Raw genomic sequence first — 22015 nt, 5'->3', positions numbered from 1 at the left:
GTGGTTCTTGAGAATAAGATTTTCAAAGATTTTTCCTATATATTTGTATGTAAAACTTTCATCCCCTATTGTGGCCCCATCCAACCCCTGGGGGCCAGGATTTTAACGATTTAGAATCTGCACTATATCAGGAAGCTTTCATATAAATCTCAGCTTTTCTGGCTTAGTGGTTCTTGAGAAGAAGATTTTCAAAGATTTTTCCTATATATTTGTATGTAAAACTTTCATCCCCTATTGTGTCCCCACCCAACCCCTGGGGGACATGATTTTAACAATTTAGAATCTGCACTAGCTAATAAAGCTTATCTATAAATTTCACTTTTTCTGGCCCAGTGGTTCTTGAGAAGAAGATTTTTTAATGACCCAACTCTAGTTTTACCTTATCTTGATTATCTCCCCTTGGAAGGTGTCCTGGCCCTTTATTTTAACAATTTAGAATTCCCTTTATCTCAGGATGCTTTGTGCCAACTTTGGTTGAAATTGGCTCAGTGGTTTTTGAGAAGAAGTCAAAAATGTTAAATTTTACAGACGGACAGACGGAGGGACGCCGGGATACGGGCGATCAGAAAAGCTCATTTGAGCTTTTCGCTCAGGTGAGCTAAAAACCTCAAATGAATTTCAGGGAAAATTCAACCCCATGACGAAAATGTTGAGAAATATTATATCACAAATTAGATACATTACTTCCTTTTAGAAAATGAATATAGCTCAAACGTTATATTCATATTAAATGTAGTACTTACTTCTCACATTTCTCTCCCAAAACAGGTACTACTATGTGCATGACAAATACTATGAATGAAAATAAAAGTTTCTTCTTTTGACATAAAGACTTAAACGGCATGTTGCTCTGAAGCTGGTATTTCAGTATCAAATGACAAACAGATAAATCAGAATGTTATAATAAATATTTTATCCATATCCTGAAAACATCCTCAATTAGATGATTTCTTCCTGTTTTGCAGTGCATATAATTAAACTCAGAAGAAATTCAACGCACGCGTACATATAATCAATTTTGAAGATACTCAATTCAGCAGAGTAATAAAAAATAAAATCTAACTTAGCTATGTAACAACCCTCAGATGGAAGGTGAAGATAACGAACAGTGATCAATCTCATAACTCATATAAGCGATACAAAATAGAGAGTTGGGCAAACACGGACCCCTGGACACACCAGAGGTGGGATCATATGTCTAGAAGGAGTAAGCACCCCTTGTTGACCGGTCACACCCGCCGTGAGCCCCATGTCGTGATCAGGTAAACAGATTAATCCGTAGTCAAAATCAGTGTCAAAAACAGCCTAACGATCGGTATGAAACACGCCAGACAGCATTTGACCAAATGACAGATTGTATCGGCAAAATAGATCATTATAATGACCATAGAATTTGCGAAATATTTAAACGAAACAGTTGAAACTCTCCTGAGAAAATTTCACTCATATGGAGAAGTCACCATTCCTGGTGAAATGATGCAAAATTAAGGCTAATGTTTGGCGCTTACTGTCTTTGAACAGGGGGGGATCTTTGTCATGCCACACCTGCTGTGACAAGGGGCCTCGGTTTTTGCGATCTCGTCTGAAAGACCGCCTCATTGAGTCGCCTCTTACGACAAGCAACGGACAATGAGAACCTCCCCACGTGCACTATGTAGAGCATCAAATAAGAGTTAGAGCATCAAATTGTAGATCACCTGTAGAGACAGGATGGTTGTTAAACACCAAGAAATGAAAGAGTGTGTACTTTGCGTAATAATGCTGTCTTGGCTGATGAGTTTCATGATTTATTTAGATATACTGTTGAGACTATTTTTAAAGAATTGAAAACTTAGACATTGTATAGGTTGACAAGATATTTATAGATTTAAACAGCTTTTTAATTGTAAAAATGTTATTGTACTTTTAAAAACGATTATGCCATTTTTAATGGTTATAAGGGAGAGGACATGTCCTCCATGTTAATTACATGTTATGTATATTATATTATATACCACGAATTACTTCTCTACAATTTTTATCGTTGTTGCTGTTGTTGTCTGATTATTTCGTGATTATCCAACCCACTGACAGGAATATTATTTTAAAAACATCTCTTGAAAGGGCAGCTGGGGTGCAAGTACGATTACCATCTATGGAATGTATGCAAAGTTCGTTTAAAATACAGTTGCAATAATGCCTTACAAACGAAGACATGTTTTAGAAGCTTTGTCAGTTGGAACCAAAACATATTCCTCATGTAACCTATCTAATTCTTTTATCCTTTCTTGTTTACTAACCACAGAAGGAAAGAACGTACACACTATTAATTTGATGTGTCTAAAACGAGATTTTAATAGTCTTATATTTTTTCATCCATTCTGACAAGGTGTCCAGCCCATTGTTTGACATAACCTTAATTCAACAGAATTCATATTAGAGATGACGTTATGTCGCCAATGAAAAGACCAAAGTTCTCTGAATTTAGGACCTTTTGAAATAAGTGATTTCAGGACTTCATTTTCAACTACATGTATATCGACATCACTAGTAATGACATACATAATGCCATATCAGCTGGACTATAGGTGAAAGAAGAACAAGAACACTTCAGCAGGTTAAGTACAAGATGTAGGTACAAGATGATCTATATCTTGACAATGTGAAATTTGTATTTTTCTTTTTAAACTGTTGCGTTGGTAGAAGAATATATTAGCGAGATTGATTGTATTGTTAACGTCCCTCTCGAGAATCTTTCACTCATACGGAGACGTCACCATTGCAGGTGAAGGGCTTTAAAATTTAGGTCTATGCTCGATACTCATGGCCATTGAGCAGGGAAGGATCATTATCGAACCACACCTGCTGTGACACAGGATCTCGGTTTTTGCTGTCTCATTCGAAGGATCGCCCTGTTTAGTCACCTCTTACGACAAGCAAGGGGTACTAGGACCCATGAAATACAGGGTGTGGACTTGATGTAATACAATACCGAACTTTTCTATGATAAAGAATGTTTCTTATATTCAAAGCATCTATTCCTATAATACTATACCTGTCAAACAGTCCAAAATAAAATACTTTGTAAGATTTAATCACCAGAATGACATTTACAGTAAATGGAGCATCGAAAATCAAAGTTGACTGTTCTTCGTAATCCTGACGTCCGTTTGAGCCAAGCTCCAGTAGGGCGAGTAAATGCCTCCAATAGCAATGAAAGTCATATAACAGAAGTGCTTTTTTTAAATACCGAGGACCAATGTAGAAATAAAAGGGGATACAACACAGTAAGAGTTTGGATGTTATTTCCTACAAGAGTCGTGAGGCTTCTGAAATCTTACTGGTACTCCTTTATAAAGGTGATGCATTCTTACTGTACAGAAGTATACAGGTACGTAATGCATTCAAATATTTTCTTCTTCTACATTCCCTGCTTATTTCACTTTCAGAAAAGCTAATTGACATCGATAAATGTTTGGAATGTTTAATTTTCAGTTGAAAAAAAAAACCCATAAAAATGACAAGGCAAGTATATAATAAATACGTTATCTGATGGGTATTAGTCAATATGAAGAGGGAAACATCGTTGTTCTGTAAAGTCATTTCTTGTCGTGTCATGAACAAACATAAGCACACAATTTACGCAGAAAACATGCAATATCGTGAATACAAAATCCCATTCAAATACGTAATTATGATTTTCTCATTAAAACAAAACAATATAATAATTAAAAGAACAAAGGCATGAAAACTGAAGCTAAAACACAATATCTATATTCATAAGCAAATAAATACATCTCACTGCATTTTCCCATTATAAGGAGGGATAACACCAGAGAAATCTGATATGGATGTAGAGTGGACGATATGTACAACTGAATGGAAAATTTTCAAATTTCCCTAATTTAGTGAAAAAATGTAGTTTTAGTAGAAACAATCAAAGAAAAAAAAGTAAAAACCTGCTACACTTGAATGAATGAATTAAAAATCGGTAGTCAACCCGTAAACCTATTGAGCTACCCAGCTAGGTGACTAGATTTAAAAGGAATATACATATATTGTTGATATTTATATATTCATTCAAGTTTCAAAAGTATCATTATGATGATATTGTATTCCCCCTTAAACTGCATTGCACATTTTATGTTTTATGTTAGAAAAAAATCCCCGAGTACTGGTATTCTTGTCACTACCCTTTGTCCTTTACCATAAAATTAATTTTAACACTGCACAAAACAGTGTTTTTTGGTCATAACCAATATCTAATACACTAACAAAATCTATCCTCTGATTTCAAATCTAAAAAGTTTTAAATCTTGTTGCTCTACATGAAATAATTGGAACTACGTTTTACAGCTGGTGGTATTTAGGGGTAGGTGGATATTTGAGCACAATTTTGTCTTTTATTCTTTTTCACTATAAATCATTGAAAATTCTTAGGTTAAAGAAACATTTTATACTTCGGAGATAGGTTCAATCAGTAATATGTTTTCAAAATTCTAGGTTTTATTTGTTTGTTAGGATGTTATTTTACATCCCATTCAAGAATTTTTCTCTCAGACATCACCACCTCTAGGTGAAATTGTGTCACAAACCATGACCCATACATGGCGCTACCAGCCGAAACAATTAGAGTTCTTTATTATGCCAACACTTATTCTGACATGGAACCTCCATTTCCAAAGTCGCATTCAAAAGAACCATGACTCTCATTTGTAACGCCAGGCACGTGGAGAAGGAGTGGTCACTTTGACGCAGTGCAGGGTTCTAGAATCGAAAATGGATCTCCTGGTTGCAAAGCCATTTGATCCATTAATTCATATTGTACTTATCATGTAAAGCCATCTGATCCATTAATTCATATTGTACTTATCATGTAATTCATTATACATGTAGATAATATAAATACACTTTACAAAACTGTCTCAAGACATTTGTGCTCAGGAGTGAACATCCTTATTAAGGATATTCTCAACAGTTCCACTTTTCCTGGAAAAAGTTACAGAAAATATGAGTTTATGATTGTATAGTTTATCGATAGGGTAGATGATACACCCATCTGGAATTACATGTGTACAATACATATCTATGTTTACATACTACAAGTTCTACAGCAGACCGGGTTTCATGGAGGTCCGCCTCCCAAGATGCATTAACTGACCAAGCTTGATGGTCCTAGGCCTCAAATTGTGCAAGACATGATCCAAAGACAATTTTAATATATATTGCCATTAAATTCTAGAAGGAAGATACAGTGACCTATTTTTGGGTCACAACACATGTACACCCCCCCCCCCCCCCCCCTAATACACCAGCTGACCAGGTTTGATAGTCTGAAGTCTCAGAGTCTGAAAGATATGACCACACACAAAAAATATTTGACTGACGGACTGACAGACGGGAATGTCCATACCATAATATGGCCATCATAAGACGGGTGTATAACAGTAATTTCAGGAACAGAGGAAACAGATTTTGTCTAGTAACAGGCATGTTGATTGTCTGTACAGGTCTATTCATTGAAAAATTACGGTTAGTATGACTATGAGGATCGGATGCAGTTAATAATTTCCTCATTCTCCTAGGGTGGTTCTCGCCCGTCTTTCTCCCTAAGATTCCAGAACTAACTGTGGACATGGTTAACGTTGTTTGTCTCTGAATGGTTTACAAATGACACTTCTACAGAAATTGTTTTCTTTAGTCTTTTTTCTACAAAATCAAAATTAAATAACAATCAAATATAATGAACAAACACATTACCTCTGATAAATAGTAGACAAAAACAAAACTATGACTAGAAAACTGACGTCATGCAGGACCTGCTGCAAGCTCGGACTGATGTTCACAAACTTGACCTTGACTTTGATCTCATGGTCCAAATTCTAGTGTTCTGTCTTTCACCTTTTCCTACTAGCCTTGTCCTAAAGATAAGTTCAGCTAATGAAAAAAACCCTAAATCAAAGTGCAGTGCAATCAAAATGTAAATATCAATTTTGTTGCCTTCACTTCAAATTGTATTAATGTTTTCCTCTATGTGTCATGAGATTGACCAATCATCATCATGTGTCGTGAGATTGAGCAATCACCACAATATGTCCTGAGATTGAGCAATCACCATCATCTGTCATGAGATTGAGGAATCGCCACTATATGTCGTGCGATTGAGCAATCATCACCATGTGTCACGAGATTGAGCAATCACCACAATATGTCCTGACATTGAGCAATCACCACAATATGTCCTGAGATTGAGCAATCACCATCATCTGTCATGAGATTGAGGAATCACCACTATGTGTCACGAGATTGAGCAATCACCACTGTGTGTCATGAGATTGAGTAATCACCATTGTGTGTTGTGAGATTGAGCAATCACCACTGTGTGTCATGAGATTGAGGAATCACCACTATGTGTCATGAGATTGAGCAATCACCACTGTGTGTTGTGAGATTGAGCAATCACCACTTTGTGTCATGAGATTGAGCAATCACCACTGTGTGTTGTGAGATTGAGCAATCACCACTGTGTGTCATGAGATTGAGGAATCACCACTATGTGTCGTGAGATTGAGCAATCATCACCATGTGTCACGAGATTGAGCAATCACCACTATGTGTCACGAGATTGAGCAATCACCACTGTGTGTTGTGAGATTGAGTAATCACCACTGTGTGTTGTGAGATTGAGTAATCACCGCTGTGTGTTGTGAGATTGAGTAATCACCACTGTGTGTTGTGAGATTGAGTTATCATCACTATGTGTCATGAGATTGAGTAATCATCACTATGTGTCATGAATTTGAGTAATCATCACTGTGTGTTGTGAAATTGAGTAATCACCACTGTGTGTCGTGAGATTGAGTAATCACCACTGTGTGGCATGAGATTGACCAATCACTACTGTGTGTCGTGAGATTGAGTAATCACCACTGTGTGCTGTGAGATTGAGTAATCACCATTGTGTGGCATGAGATTGACCAATCACCACTATGTGTAGTGATATTGAGTAATCACCACTGTGTGTTGTGAGATTGAGTAATCACTATTATGTGTCGTGAGATTGAGTAATCACTACTGTGTGTCGTGAGATTGAGTAATCACTACTGTGTGTCGTGAGATTGACCAATCACTACTGTGTGTCGTGAGATTGAGTAATCACCACTGTGTGTTGTGAAATTGAGCAATCACAACTATGTGTCATGAGATTGAGTAATCACCGCTGTGTGTTGTGAAATTGAGTAATCATCACTGTGTATCGTGAGATTGAGCAATCACCGCTGTGTGTCGTGAGATTGAGCAATCATCACTATGTGTCGTGAGATTGAGTAATCACCGCTGTGTGTTGTGAGATTGAGCAATCATCACTGTGTGTCGTGTGATTAAGTTAAAACCTCTTACGTGTCATGAGTTTGAGTTTTCTTCTTTTCCCACAAATACAGCTGGCTCCATAAAACAGAAACGGCACAGTCAGGAGAATGAAGCTGGTGAGGAGTACCACCATGTCGTCCTTCAAGTGCCGGGTACAGTTCAGATCCCGCTCCCCTCCCCACATTAAACGCGTGTAATTCATCTGCAAGTAAAGACAATCAGCTATATGTAAAGGGCTCATTAGTGTGTTAGAAAGGTGGTACCTTGTTTAAACAAGAGGCCCATGGGCTACATCGCTCACCTGAGTCACCTTGACCCATATCTGAAGACTTTCCATATATATTTGCATTCAAAACCTTAGTCCCTATTATGGCCCCAACCTACCCCTGGGGGTCATAATTTCTACAAATTTGAATCTGCACCATGTCAAGAAGCTTTCATTTAAATGTCAACTTCTTTGGCCCAATGGTTCTTGAGAAGAAGACTTTTAAAGATTTTCTCTATATATTTCTATTTAAAACTTTGATTCCCTATTGTGGCCCCAACCTATATGCGGAGACCATGATTTGAACAAAGTTGAATCGAAACTTTTATGTAAATCTCAGCTCTTCTGGCTCCGTGGTTCTTGAGAAGAAGATTTTTAAAGAAATTCCCTAAATATTTATATGTGAAACTTTGACCTCCTATTGTGGCCCCAACCTACCCAAGGGGCCATGATTTGAACAAACTTAAATCTGCACTATGTCAGGAAGCTTTCATGTAAATGTCAGCTCTTCTGGCCCATTGGTTCTTGAGAAGAAGATTTTTAAAGAGTTTCTCTATTTATGCCCATGTAAAACTTTGATCTTGTATTGTGACCCGAGCCTACTCCCGGGGGCCATGATTTGAACAAACTTAAATTTGCACTTTGTCAGGAAGCTTTCATGTAAATCTTAATATCTCTTCTGGCTCATTGGTTCTTGAGAAAAAGATTTGTAAATGACTCTACCCTAATTTTACATTTATGTGATTATCTCCCCTTTCAAGGGGGCATGGCCCTTCATTTGAACAAACTTAAAGCCCTTCACCAAAGAATACTTTTGGACAAGTTTGTTTGAAATTGACCCAGTGGTTCTGGAGAAGAAGATGAAAATGTGAAAAGTTTACAAGGACGACGACAGACAACGGACACATTTTGATCAGAAAAGCTCACTTGAGCCTTTGGCTCAGGTGAGCTAAAAAGCGTAGTAGTTTCCTGTCATTCAGTAACGGTTTGGGCAATGTGATGTTGCTGACAAACATAAGATACACACTTCACAGTCAATGTGAACCAATGAAAAATATAAGAACAATTAAACAATAAAATGCTTTCTTTGTTGTTTTATCAAGTAATGAAGTTAGCTGACATTGCAGGGAGAAAAAATTCTGCAATGATTGGTACCTTGATTCCCTGATGAAACACGAAAGAAAGACATTTTATTGTTTATATTTATGTTTTTATGTATTGTTTTAAAATATAATCTAGATACATGTATAAGTACAGGGTTTTATCCAGCATTTAGATGTTACTACCCATTTTATATATAAGGGGAATTTTTGAGAATGGAGTCGTGAACTTCCTGGCAAGGGGGATGGGACACAATCATATAATATAATATCCACAGATTATAACAGCCATATAAATTGATTGAATACTCATTATATCTATATTGTAAGTCTGACAATTATAGAAAATGACTTAGAATATATTGAAATGATTTTTGTTGAAAATTATCATACAATTTTGTGAAGTTTCCACAAATGAAGGGGATTTTTAATATGTAGAAGGGGAAATATCCATTTGTTGCCAATATAAGAGAAAAGATTCAGTGAATATAAATATCATTACAATATTGCCTATATGTTGATCATTCTCATTGGTTCACGGTAATACATCTACATGGTGGGTGTGACCATGCAGTCAACAGAGCATGTTTTCTCCTCCTAGTCACCTGATACCACCTCCAGGATGTTCATTGGTCAGTGTCTGCCTCAATCTTAATTTTGTATTCTTTACAGAAGGTACCAGATTGATACAATACATGTACGTTATCTTCACGTTTTCATCAGTGAAATTCATAAATATACACGTACTTACCATATCAACGAGATCCATGCATATTTTACCATTATAGATTTTCCTCATGTTCACAAAGTGAAGATTGAGTTCTCTATATTCGTGTTTACATGCACTGCAAACTGTTGAATTGATGAACTAAAAAAGAAAACCATATTGTTGTATTAGCAGATAACAAACATCCCTGTATTAATGATTTTCTATACGCAACATACTGTGAACATACTGTGCCGTCTTTCATGAGGACCAAAATACTATAGATTTATTTTGTGTATCAAAATTTCATGAATCTGACAGCCTTTGTTGCGGAATGACATTAACAAGCAAGGACTTAATTTTACAAAAATATTTTTTTGCAATATTCAATATACCCACAAAATTGCTAAAAAAAATCTTTACAAAAAGAAATCTGAAATACTAATCCTGTTTAAACACACAATACAGTAATTTCATTGAGTAATTGGCTTAATCTATATGATACATGCAGTCATGTTTAATGCATTATATCATAATAATATACTAATAGTAATATAATTAAATGTTACATGTATAATATCAAAGAACAAGTTCTCTGAGTAACAACTTACCGTAAAATCTGGATAGGTCCCATTCGTGTATTTCTCGATACAATCTGTAAAATTGTCATACTGCTCCAGGAATTTTAATGTGTCGGTATTGAACTGGAATGATACGGTGCCATTTTCATCTTCACTCATACTGTAGAAACAGTCTGCAAATAAAGAAAGGTAGATTGTTATCTCCCACTTCAACAGATGTAGAGTATGCTTCATTTTCTGTCTGTCCCTCCGTCCGTCTGTCTGTCTGGTTTGTGGGGAATGCGGGTCACGGATTGAGAAGTATGAGGCGAGTGTTCTTTGGGACAGCGATGACATTGACAGAACAGTAACAACATTATCATTACGTAGTAAATGTCACATTTCTTTGGTTATGCAATATAAATGTAATATTACATAACCCCGTCAGCGATTTCAGGGAAAAGAAATTCCAATGCGGTTATCGACCAACCCACTGGATCACCATGCGTGGAGAGGAAGACTTCGCTCTCGACAGACAGACAGGCCACACCCTCAACACGAGGATTAATACATAGCCTGTATAATCAAAACTGGATGATGATGATGATATACTTTTTTATGTCGAACCTGATGCATTATCACTGTTACATATCATTTCCAGCATGTATACAATTTCATGATGATATCCGCATTATGTGGTCAAAGTTTTTTCAAAAGTAGGCCAAACTAAAAAATCATGAGGTCAAAAACTTTTGTACCAAAAGGAAGATCTTATCACAATGTATATATATGTAATATGATTATTGGTTACAATGTAACTCTGATACATTACTGAATTACAGGAGCATAACTCTGACTTACTTAAAACACATCAATAACTTACTTTTACAATCAGAGGCATCCCAGAGTGCCTGTATCATGGTGTGGACTTGAAGAATGGCCTGCACTCTGTCAGCATCCAACAGAAACACATGGCAGCCACCTGTATTCTTTAGAAATTGTAAAGCATGTGAAAGTTTTTAATTTTGCTTGCCTTCATAAATACTCCATTCAGATTCTAATGGGAATAATTCGATGGTATTGAATCCCACTGTCTCAGTTAATGTTATACAGACATCAAACTATCAGACTTACAATGTAACAGGGGGGAATCCCCTCGGTCCAATTATTGTTAGTTTGAATGCTACATTTTTACTTTCAAATTACTCGAAAATTCAATGGAAAAGCAAAAATAAAGTGAAAAAAAAAAATGAAAGGGTTTCATGTCTTAATGATGTATACACTATCATCTTGCTAATCTTGAAGATAAACAAGAGCAACGCCAACGTGGCATAATACGCCCCTACATTTTGCTCAAGGAAAACATATTTTAGTGGGATTCATATTTTAGTGAAGTTAGCACTGTCCTCTGTGAGTTAATTCATTATTATGCTTGTAGAAATGGATATCAAGATATAAAGAGGGATAGCCTTAGAATGCGCTACTTCATAAATATGCTAACGGTTTGGTTTGTATTCCAGTGATCACGAAATGTTGAAATGTTTTACAGGACATTCGGTCTGGTAAACACAGGAACATTACCGGACCGAATCACATTTTACCAGACCGAAAAAAAGTAGTAGTATTTTTATATTAAAACATGAAAGACTTTGAGCCTCCTGGTCATTGGATTTTCGTTTTAAAGGTTTACTGTGGACTGCATTACTGTTCCATTTTAATTGGAACATATTGCCGTTTTTGTATGGGTTTTTTTTATAAATGGAACTGGAAGTCGAAACGTAGCAGCGATTTTTTTCTCTACCCACTGGGACCGGTACCCATTCAATTGGGAAAAATAGCGTCAAAATCGAACAAATTGGGAATTTTCTACCAATGTATAGGCAAATGATTTCAGCTAAAAGAAAAGAAAAAATACAACAAAACAAGAAGTATTCATCTCTTTACAAATTTTTTTACGGTAATATTTGTTGTTGTGAAACATAAGGAATCATCGTACAAAACACACTGAATGATCTGTACTTTTGATTTAATACCGGAAGGGAACATTTTAGTTAACTCGTACAACGTTTCAGACTAAGAAAATTACGATTTCAGCGGTCTAGTTTTCGGCAAGTGAATTGGGAACTTTTAGTCTCAAAATTGGGAAAAATCAATGGTTTTTGGCATTGGAAATGATACCGTTTATCGGTACCAGTTATATAAGGGGGAAAATGCTGCGTAGTTTTCGAAACCATTGCTGGAAAGTCACCGTAGATTCGGACCGAAAATATAACGAAGTTTACCGGACCGAGAGTCAAATTACCGGACATGTCCGTCGGTCCGACGACATTTCGCTTTCACTGGTATCCTGCCCACAAGGTTTTCCTAATAAGTGATACTACGACCTTGACCTTTGACCTCTGACCTTGAAAAACAATAGGCACCTTCCTCTCATCATGATGATCAAATATACCAAGTTATAATATCCTGGAGCTTACGGTTCGGTTTGTATCCTGCCCACAAGGTTTTCCTAATAAGTGATACTACGACCTTGACCTTTGACCTTGAAAAACAATAGGCGTCTTCCTCTCATCATGGTGATCAAATATACCAAGTTATAATATCCTGGAGCTTACAGTTCGGTTTGTATCCTGCCCACAAGGTTTTCCTAATAAGTGATACTACGACCTTGACCTTTGACCTTGAAAAACAATAGGCATCTTCCTCTCATCATGGTGATCAAATGTACCAAGTTGTAAAGTCCTAGGGCTTATGGTTCAGTCTGTATCCTGCCCACAAGGTCCGGACAGACATACAGACGACGCCATACCATAATACGTCCCTTCTTCGATGGGCGTATAAAAACAAATCACCAAAACATCATAAGAATGTGATTTCAAATATATTTGAATGTTAACCAAATAAATTTGAAATTGTATTCTCATGATCATGATGATGTGTTGGTGATCTGTTTTTTATTCTTATGTTTTTACTTTGGATGCAGACCCTATTGAATACCACAAGGTATCCACGTGTGAGAATTCTCCAAAATTTCAACCTCAGGGTGTTGGTCTCCAGTTTTTAAACTTTGTATTGAGAGATAAATGTTCATTTTTTTCAAGATGTTAAATATATTGTGCTGGCAACCGCAACACAAGAAATCTTAAAAGTTTCTCTGAGTGGCAATTCCGTAACCAGGTTACAATTGGAAAATGGGTTACTTTAGTACAGATACCATGTATCTATGCTGCACAGACAGTATTTTATTATCCTTAAATTCGTTTAACATTGCATGACATCTGCACAACAGAATGAGATGTCAAAAACATTTAACATTTGTCAAAGTTTCCAATGCTTTTAAACTTCAGACATTTCCAGTGTCAATTTGAATCTGTTTAATTCTACATTTCTTCGTGATGAGTGATTGCCTTCAAGTTATTTAAAGTTATATCACTAGCTAGTGTTGAATAATTGGGGAAATTATAATTGATAATCGGTCATAATCAGAAGAACTGTATCGATCAATGATTGATATAATCGGTATTAACATGTAGTAAATAAATGCAATGTATAATCGGTATTTACATGTAGTAGTAAATGTTTGTTATTTTGGGGATTATATCTTGAAGGTCTTAGTTTTATGGTTATGAGGAACATACAAAATCTAGGTATTAGCCTATCTATTAACATGGAATGAAATATGTTTTCTCTAGCCACAAATTCAAATTGAACTTTAAAAAACACCAGACATCTGACTTGGTGATCCCTGGGTTGGGATATGTACATAGACATACCAAATGAATTATCAACTATTCCGAGATTCCCGCTTTTATATCGTGATATAGGCGATTCAGAGCAGACGCTACATGTATATTCTATATTGAAAAGTAGGAATTCAGCAACACCAGCTAGTGTCACTGCTTTGTCTACCTTTTACAACTTTTTCACGGATCTAGATAGGATTCAGTTATCAGATAAATATTCTTCAAGTTAATCATGACTACTTTGACACCGACTGGAATTTTGCACATTTGTGTGCTGACATTATGCACAAATAAATTGAATGGCCCAGAAGCAACCCAAGTCAAATTGATGCTTCATTTGTCTGTGTTAGAGCTTTTTACACGGCAATAGCATCGTATTAGTCTGACATGGTTAACTTGTAGAATAAGCATCCAATAATTGAATCCTCGTGTTTTTTTTTGGGGGGGGGGGGTAAACCTGCGAAATAAAGTTGTAAATGGTATGCAAAGCACAGACACCAGCTGGTGTCGCTGGATTCCCACTTTTCAATATGGGGTCCGCTCTGTCTCTCTGTCTCTCTCCCGTACATGTCACGATATAAAAGCGGGATTAACAGTCAGAGGAATCTCGGATTAGTTATCAACTAGTGTACAGGAGACAATTATGAAAAATAGGATCAATAATCGGAATCGAAGAGCCAAAAACAATCGACAATCGATTGTCAGCAACAATTGTTTCATCACTATCACTAGCTAGATTAAAAAACCATTTGAGAGTGAAAACTATTTAAAATTGTAAGACATAAATTAGTTTTGATAGTGGAAGCAGTTCAAGCTGAATCAGCTGAGTCGCTCATTACTGTGTCCAAAGGGAGGTAATTCCAGGTTTTTTTTAAAAGTGCATGGGAAGAATGAATTCTGCCTAATCAGAGTTCTAAAAGATGGAATTTGGCATGAGGGTGTAAGCACGTTGCATGAGAGTGGGGGGGGGGGGTGAGTCTGTCTGTTTTAATATATCATTATATGGTCACTTTTTCATGGTCTATTTTACATAACATGGTAAGCCAGTATGCCCAATACAGCAACCTTCAAAAGGGATGGGGGGATTCTAAAATGATTACTCCTTAGATAAAAAATATATATCATTTTCTTCTTTTTTATGAATTCCATCTAGAGGCGGTCCTAAACGGTTTACTTCTACCAGAAGTTCTAATATATATATATACAACTTACTCTCATAATGTCATTAAAAACTGTTGTCACTCTTTCATACGGGATCACGCATTGTTCACAGAACCTAAGGGGCCGGGATCGCTCTATCGTACACCGGATAAAGCTAGAGGCTTCGTTAGCAAAGTCATCTAGGAACGCGCAGCACTCGCTGGTTATGTTAGACACCGGAAGAACAGAATCCAAACGCTGCAAGAGAGATGGAGGGGTTTGGTGGCGCTGAATATATCCATATGAGAAATCAAAAGATCCTGAGAAAGATTGACACACGTCGCCGTAAGCCAGCCCTAACAATACCACCATCAGATGCATTAAAATCCATTTTAATCTCGTTCGCTTCATCTTGTCAAAACATCTGAAATCATGTGACGTGAAAGTGAAAGTGTGGTTTTACTAATAACCGAAGCAAGCGAAGTCTAATTGACGAAAATATAGCGAAAAATGACAACACACGTTAATACGCTATCTAAGATAGTATGATTTGGGACGTTTTCAATGTATGTCTCAGCTTAAATTAGCACATTAAAATGAAGGCTGTTATCATCTCATCTTAACAGTTTTGTTACATGTAGGTGAATGTCAATGCGGTGGAAGTCCCTATAGGTTTCATACGGACTGAATTCAATGACCCCAGTACATTTACATTTATTGGGGATGTATTATCTTTTATTTCTCTATTTTTCAATGTTCTTTCTATTCTATTTTTAGCAAAATCTACTGGATCAATATACAGGTATGTTAGCAGCTGAAATCAGTTCCCTGATGTGATCGATGTTTTGTGGTGGGTTCTATTTTCCTTAATCCGAGATTCCTCTGACTCTTACCCCCGCTTTTAAAGCGGGGGTAAGAGTCAGAGGAATCTCGGATTATATTTTCCTGTGTGTGTGGGTTTTTTTTGTTTTTGTTTTTTTTTGTTTTGTTTTTTTTTTAATTTGTTTTGTTTTTGTTTGTTTCTTGTTTTTGATTTTTTAGCAAGACGAATCAGTATCTTAATAGCGAATTAAAAAGAATAACAGATCTTATAAACAACTTTTATTTTTCAAATCAAGTGAGGCACAACATGACACCATAGTGCATATATTTGATTGTATATGTAATTAATTGTACATGTAATTAATTGTACTGTAATTAATTATACTGTAATTAATCGTGCACGCAATTAATTGTATTGTAATTAATTGTACACGTAATGCATTGTACATGTATTAATTATACTGTAATTAATTGTACAGGTAATCAATTGTACATGATTGTATACGTAATTGGTAATTACGTATAATTACTTAGTTACGGCTTCGATCATAACCATATTCCCTGACTTGTGAAAATCGCATAATTACATGTGTATACTTTATTTACATTTTGAATCATATCTAAAATGTAATCTCGGTCCTAATGGAGTATATATGTATTACTACTACTTGACCTTGATAGATTTGGTTTAAGTCTATATATTCTTACTTTATGACCGTGGAACGCCTGATGTTGGATTTCTCCAGAAAATGAAAAAGTAAATTAAACCATGCGGAACACGTGTATGTAGTTTACATATCGACATCTTTACTGATAATGGATATACAGCAAGCTGATATATTGTGAACTGATAAATAACGAAAGACCACTTCATTGTGCAATAATAGGTTTATCTCCAGATTTCTTATCCCGCACTGTGGAATTTCTATCTATTATGTGAACTGGTTGTATTCATTCAAAATGAATTTTAGAATACAATCAACTTAATTACTCAGGAGTATATGTATATTTCTCACGATGGGTTTATACAAAGTCACGGGATTTTTAGCCACTATCGTCACCTCGGTGTGTTACATGGTGTCGTTTTGCGCGCCGTTCTGGTACTACATAGACCTGGGTCCACAGGAAATATACGGAGGATTGTGGTTGTCCTGTCTGTCGAATTTCATCACCAAGACGTGTTCGAATAAAGTGAACGGTTCTAACCCAGGTAACGAATGGCTGGTTTTAATCTGACTACGTCTGAATATCTGATCGATTTGGTTGACTGAATTGTTATGATGATGTTTGCAGGCGTGGGGAGAAAGAAGCAAGAAGGGTCGGTAGGAGTAAGAGAAGGGGCGGATCGGAGGAAATGAAGGGGCGGGGAGGAAGAGAAGGCGGGGATGAGGATGAGAGGAAGAAGAGAAGGGGCGGAGAGGAAGAGAAGGGGAGGGGCGGAGAGGAAGAGAAGAGGAGAGAGAAGGGGGACAGGAGGGAGAGAAGGGTCGGGGGGGGAGGAAAGGACGAGAGAAGGAAGAGAGGGGTGGGGAGAGAGAAAGGAAGGGGCTGGGAGGAGGAAAAGAAGGGGCGGGTAGGAGGAAGAGTAGGGGTGGGTAGCAGGAAGAGAAATGGGCGGGGGATAGATGAACCTTCCTTTCCATCACGCCCCGATTGTATTGCAGAGTGGTTCATTTCTAAATGTACTCATACAGAACCAGTCCACCATGTGCTTCGCTTTTCTGCTACTTTTGTGTCTTGAGCAGTTACTTCCACAACAAATTCAAGTTTTAACTTTAAGATGGTACAAATATCACATGAAGTAGATGTCATTTTGGTGTCAGAAATGTAAAATTAAATTGTGATTTACTATTTAAATGACAGAGAGAAAAAAGATAGCATGGCTCATAAACTTTCGTAATTAAACTTTGTGTTAGAAAACCCATTCAGAGGTTCTGGATGAAGCAAAATCACGTTATTGTTTTCCCGTATACAAAATACATTTTTCAAATTTAGAACTGATATACTGCTTTAACTTTGTTATAAATGTGTTGTTGAACCACCTTAAACATGTGTGATCGTTTTGAAGAAAAATAACCCCTTGAGATTTGTTTACAGGGTGGATACACGTTTATCAGACCTTTGGCTGTTTAGCCCTCGTCTGTGTTATCGCCAGTCTGGTCCTCGCCATCATTTACATGTTCTTATGGCAACTCAAAGAATGGCTTCGTAAAGCCATTATATGCAGTGCGTTTGCTAGTGGTAAGTGATGTAAAGATAATTATATACAGTAAAACACACATGTAACCAACACACTTTTCAACGAATTTACGCTTATTGGAAAGTGATATTTATTTTCCCATCGGAGGAATATAACAAAAATCATATTCGATATAACGAAGGTTGGTTACAATGACCCCCCCCCCCCCCCCCCCCCCCCGCTAGCCCTGGAGGTTTGTTATAAGTGTGATTTACTGTAACATTATTTTGTATAAAAATTTATGCAAGACATCTATAACAACATGGTGGGTTTTTTTCTTCTTCGAAAATGTGCACTGTATTTCAAAGTAAATTGATACAATTTTGATAGATACATGTATATTTTCTTTTTTTCCTCAGGGATCATGATCTTTCTTTGTGTAACGATATTTGCCGCCAAATTTCGAGACCGAGACTACGAGAAGGAGGATCTGAGTTTCTGCTTCTACCTAGCCATTGTAGGAATTCTGACCTCGATAGGGACAGGTGCGGTGCTTCTTGTTGGTAAAACCAAAGGGGACTGAATTCGTAGTTGTGCATGGCGATTATAATTCAGACCCACAGGAAGCATCTCCACACCAGAATGAACATATCAAACTTAAATCGCACAGGGTGCTTGCACATCATTTTGTGTTGAAATACTATCCTTGGTCTTCAATTTCTTATTAATTTTTTTGTGTTTCATTTTTATTATTGGTTTAGAAACTTCCTATCTATTCCAATTATGCGAAACTGTTGCAGTCATGGTACAAATATATTTTATCAGCTCGTTAGAGGGATCTTGGAATCATTCTAATTATCTCCCCTCTTGGAAGGGAGCATGGTCCTTCATTTGAAACAAACCCGAATCCCTCTAGAAGAATTCAATTAATCGTTTTGGGAGCTTTCATAAAAACATATCAACTTCACAATCCTAGTGTTATTATTGTTCTAAACGACTACACCAGAATTCTACTTTTGATATCCGCAAAAATTATATTTCCTTATCCCAACAGGCCAGAGGTGTCCGTGTGCCACGCCTTTCCTGACACATGCGGAGTGTAAGACTTGTGTTCAGGATTGTGTTTGTTTGTTTACGTCCCAGGCGAAGTACCACAAAAGGAACTATGCTTGGCGCTCAGGGTCGAAGCAGTGAGAGTTCCTTTAACGTACCAACGCCTGTCGCGACACTTGACCTTTGTTTTTAAGGATATATCCGAAAGGCCCGCGATTTTCACTTCTAAATGCCGCGCATTTGGCAAAGGAGCAATCACTACATGTGTTCACGTCTTAGTTTGATGCGGCCATTGCATGAAAGGGGCTCGAATTCATAACTTTCCGGTTACGAAGCGAACACTCTACCACTGAGCTACCGCGAACGGTGTTTAGGATACTAAGAGTCTACAATTTTTAAAATCAATTCTGTGGACAAACACATGTACTCAACCTCGAGGATATTAGGAAATGAATAGTCCCGAATCTACCTGACAATATAACGATACCTAAGTATTTCTATTTTTTTTTTTACTGGCAACATGCAACGGTGTATAAACAAATTAAATAATGAGTGTTAAAATAGATTTCTACCTTTTAGCAGTTTAATGCAGCCTGGCCATTGACCGAGAATAGACTAAGGTCACAAACTTTTTATTACCTATATCTTGAGATTTGTTAACCGAGTGTCTAATGCTCGTGAAGGTGTAGTGATAAACAACGTGACTGGTGAAAGGTGAAGATAACGAACAGTGATCAATCTCATAACTCCCACAAGCAATACAAAACAGAGAGTTAAAGGGCAAACACGGACCCCTGGATATACCAGTGTCTAGGAGTAAGCATTCCCTGTCAACCATTCACATCTACCGCGAAGTCTATATTATCCGTAGTCAAAATTAGGCCTAACAATCTTTATGAAACAAGTCAGACAGCATTTGACCCAATGATAGGTTGTATTGGCAAACTAGATTGTTACAACGCGACCATAGAATTTGCAAAATGCTGACTTTAAACGAGACTGTTGAAATCCCTGCAACATCATCTTGTTTGTCAATAGCCTGCCTCGATTTAAAAACTGATCATACACAGAACAAGCTCTTGAGTATCAAATCAGTTGAGAGACATAAACACAAAATGCAGGTGATAATGGAATATTACTACATAGATATGGGGAGTTGACGATGGAGAAGCTGAAATCACCCCGTTTATCATAAAGCTGGGTTATAATTGTTAGTTTGCCATTAATATCTACTTTCAATAAAATATCTCAGTATGAAGCAGAACTGGACGACTCTTTTGGTGTCTTATTTTGACTTCACGGGGATATATCGAATCGACATATGATTCATTGATTGATGTTTTCCGCCACATTCAACAATTTTTCAGTTATCTGGTGGCGCCCAGTTTTTATTCGTGGAAGAGAGAACCCAGATACAATGTACCTGGGAAGAGACCACTGACCTTCCGAAAGTAGAATCGACATATGAATGAAAATTATTATTGTTAATAGATAAAACGTCGTCAATATATCTAAATGTCGCATTGAAGGCAACAGCAAGAGATTTGTTCTTCTCATGTTTAAGTTTTTGAATCAATTCCGTTTCATATGAACACAAGAAGCCAATGGGCCACATCGATCACCCGAGTCACCTTGGCTCATATCTATAGATTTTTCCTATATATAACCGCTTATTAAACTTTGATCCCTATTGTGGCCCCAATTTACTCGCAGAGAGAGAGGGGGGGGGGGGGGAGAGAGAGAGGGGGGGGCATGATTTTACTAAACTTGAATCTGCACTATGACAGGAAGCTTTCATGTAAATGTAAACTTTTCTGGCCCAGTGATTCTTCAGAAGATTTTTAATGATTTTCGATATACATTTGTATGTAAAAAGTTGATAGTTGGACTTTTGTTTTATTATTTTACATTATACTTTGATTTAATCCAGATTCTCATTCATTCATTCATGCTTGCATTCATTCATGCGCAGCGCTACTAACTACAGTTTTGTGTGTATGTGTTTAAATAAACCTAAACACCCCTATTTCTTATAATGGTTAAGTCCAGGTCTGGGGTATTGAATAGCCTAGGTGAAAGTATGTACATTTTAATAGGTAATGTACTGGGTTTAAATTTCTATTGGCTGGTTATTTGTATTTTGGCCAATGGTAGACCCTGGCGGGAATTTCAGGGTGCTTGCAGGTATTCTTTTTTTCAAAGTGAGTAGTTAGTGAGTTGATAGACCAGGAGAAGAATAGTTTGTCTTACATAGGTGTTCTATACAACACCTTTACCTGTAAGTAAAATAAGCTATTTAAAATCTATAAAATCACTTATTTAATTCTATATAAGTAATTAATGAATGAGAAAAGTTATATTTTAAATCAATTGCCAAACTTGTATGAAAGAGAAGAATGGAAGCTGCTAAATGTTATGAATATCTATTCAGCTATTGCAAGTTTTTATTTTAATTCATGTATCCTTAAATAAGAAGGGTTTGTGAATATTGTTATAATTGCTGTTTTAATAGGTCAGTATATATAAAGCCCAGTTTTGAGCCAACACTGTATAAGGGGCTAACTCGGTTCCATAAACCGGTATGTAATGTACATATAATTGACCTAATCTAATTACTATATTTTAATCACAGAAATAATGTAAACTATAAATTAATGGCCTAAACATTAATTTGTATTAATTGAATGTTCTGTGTATTTGTTATTGTTGAAATATCATGTCTTAGTATTGTCTTTGTGTTGTTTGTATGTTTATATATTGTCATTGTTTTAGGGTCATCACATCTCATCTCGTATATGTTTTACTCCGTATGATTGATGAAATAAATGAACTCACTACCCTACAACCATCTTGTGAAATTCATATTCAAGAACGGTTACACTATATATAACCGCTTATTAAACTTTGATCCCTATTGTGGCCCCAATTTACTCGCAGAGAGAGAGAGGGGGGGGGGGGGGGGGGAGAGAGAGGGGGGGGGGGGGCATGATTTTACTAAACTTGAATCTGCACTATGACAGGAAGCTTTCATGTAAATGTAAACTTTTCTGGCCCAGTGATTCTTCAGAAGATTTTTAATGATTTTCGATATACATTTGTA

At 36.7% G+C, this 22015-nt stretch overlaps 2 protein-coding genes across 3 annotated transcripts; one reads left to right on the top strand and one right to left on the bottom strand.

Moving 5' to 3' along the window:
- Positions 1–3447: 3447 nt before the first annotated feature.
- LOC125674837 (osteopetrosis-associated transmembrane protein 1-like) lies at positions 3448–15331 on the bottom strand. 2 transcript variants are annotated; one of them, XR_008800881.1, is made up of 7 exons: positions 14934–15323; positions 10862–10967; positions 10030–10172; positions 9464–9580; positions 7378–7549; positions 5787–5900; positions 3448–5688 (listed from the first exon to the last, which is right to left on the bottom strand). XR_008800881.1 is itself a non-coding variant. In XM_048912148.2 (6 exons), exons 1-6 carry the CDS (start codon positions 15270–15272, stop codon positions 5603–5605), a joined length of 963 nt encoding a protein of 320 aa, XP_048768105.1. In that variant the 5' UTR covers positions 15273–15331; the 3' UTR covers positions 3448–5602. The 2 variants fall into 2 exon arrangements, 1 of the variants encoding a protein (XP_048768105.1); XM_048912148.2 differs by lacking the exon at positions 5787–5900 and having other exon boundaries at positions 14934–15331.
- Positions 15332–16373: 1042 nt separating this feature from the next.
- LOC125675096 (uncharacterized) lies at positions 16374–18832 on the top strand. Its single transcript, XM_048912588.2, has 3 exons — positions 16374–16893; positions 17781–17924; positions 18282–18832. Exons 1-3 carry the CDS (start codon positions 16701–16703, stop codon positions 18443–18445), a joined length of 501 nt encoding a protein of 166 aa, XP_048768545.2. The 5' UTR covers positions 16374–16700; the 3' UTR covers positions 18446–18832.
- The last annotated feature ends 3183 nt before the right edge of the window (positions 18833–22015 follow it).

This window comes from Ostrea edulis, chromosome 3, assembly GCF_947568905.1.
Source record: "Ostrea edulis chromosome 3, xbOstEdul1.1, whole genome shotgun sequence".
Lineage (NCBI taxonomy): Eukaryota > Metazoa > Mollusca > Bivalvia > Ostreida > Ostreidae > Ostrea > Ostrea edulis.
Note: the sequence above shows the minus strand (reverse complement) of the source record. Positions and strands in the feature narration are given on the sequence as shown.

Coding starts and splice junctions, on each gene's coding strand:
- LOC125674837 (XM_048912148.2), bottom strand. CDS start 15,272: ATGAAGCGAACGAGATTAAAATGGATTTTAATGCATCTGATGGTGGTA. Junction 10,173..10,861: donor GGATGCCTCTGATTGTAAAA/GTAAGTTATTGA, acceptor CTTTATTTGCAG/ACTGTTTCTACAGTATGAGT. Junction 9,581..10,029: donor GGACCTATCCAGATTTTACG/GTAAGTTGTTAC, acceptor TTTCTTTTTTAG/TTCATCAATTCAACAGTTTG.
- LOC125675096 (XM_048912588.2), top strand. CDS start 16,701: ATGGGTTTATACAAAGTCACGGGATTTTTAGCCACTATCGTCACCTCG. Junction 16,894..17,780: donor AGTGAACGGTTCTAACCCAG/GTAACGAATGGC, acceptor ATTTGTTTACAG/GGTGGATACACGTTTATCAG. Junction 17,925..18,281: donor ATGCAGTGCGTTTGCTAGTG/GTAAGTGATGTA, acceptor TTTTTTCCTCAG/GGATCATGATCTTTCTTTGT.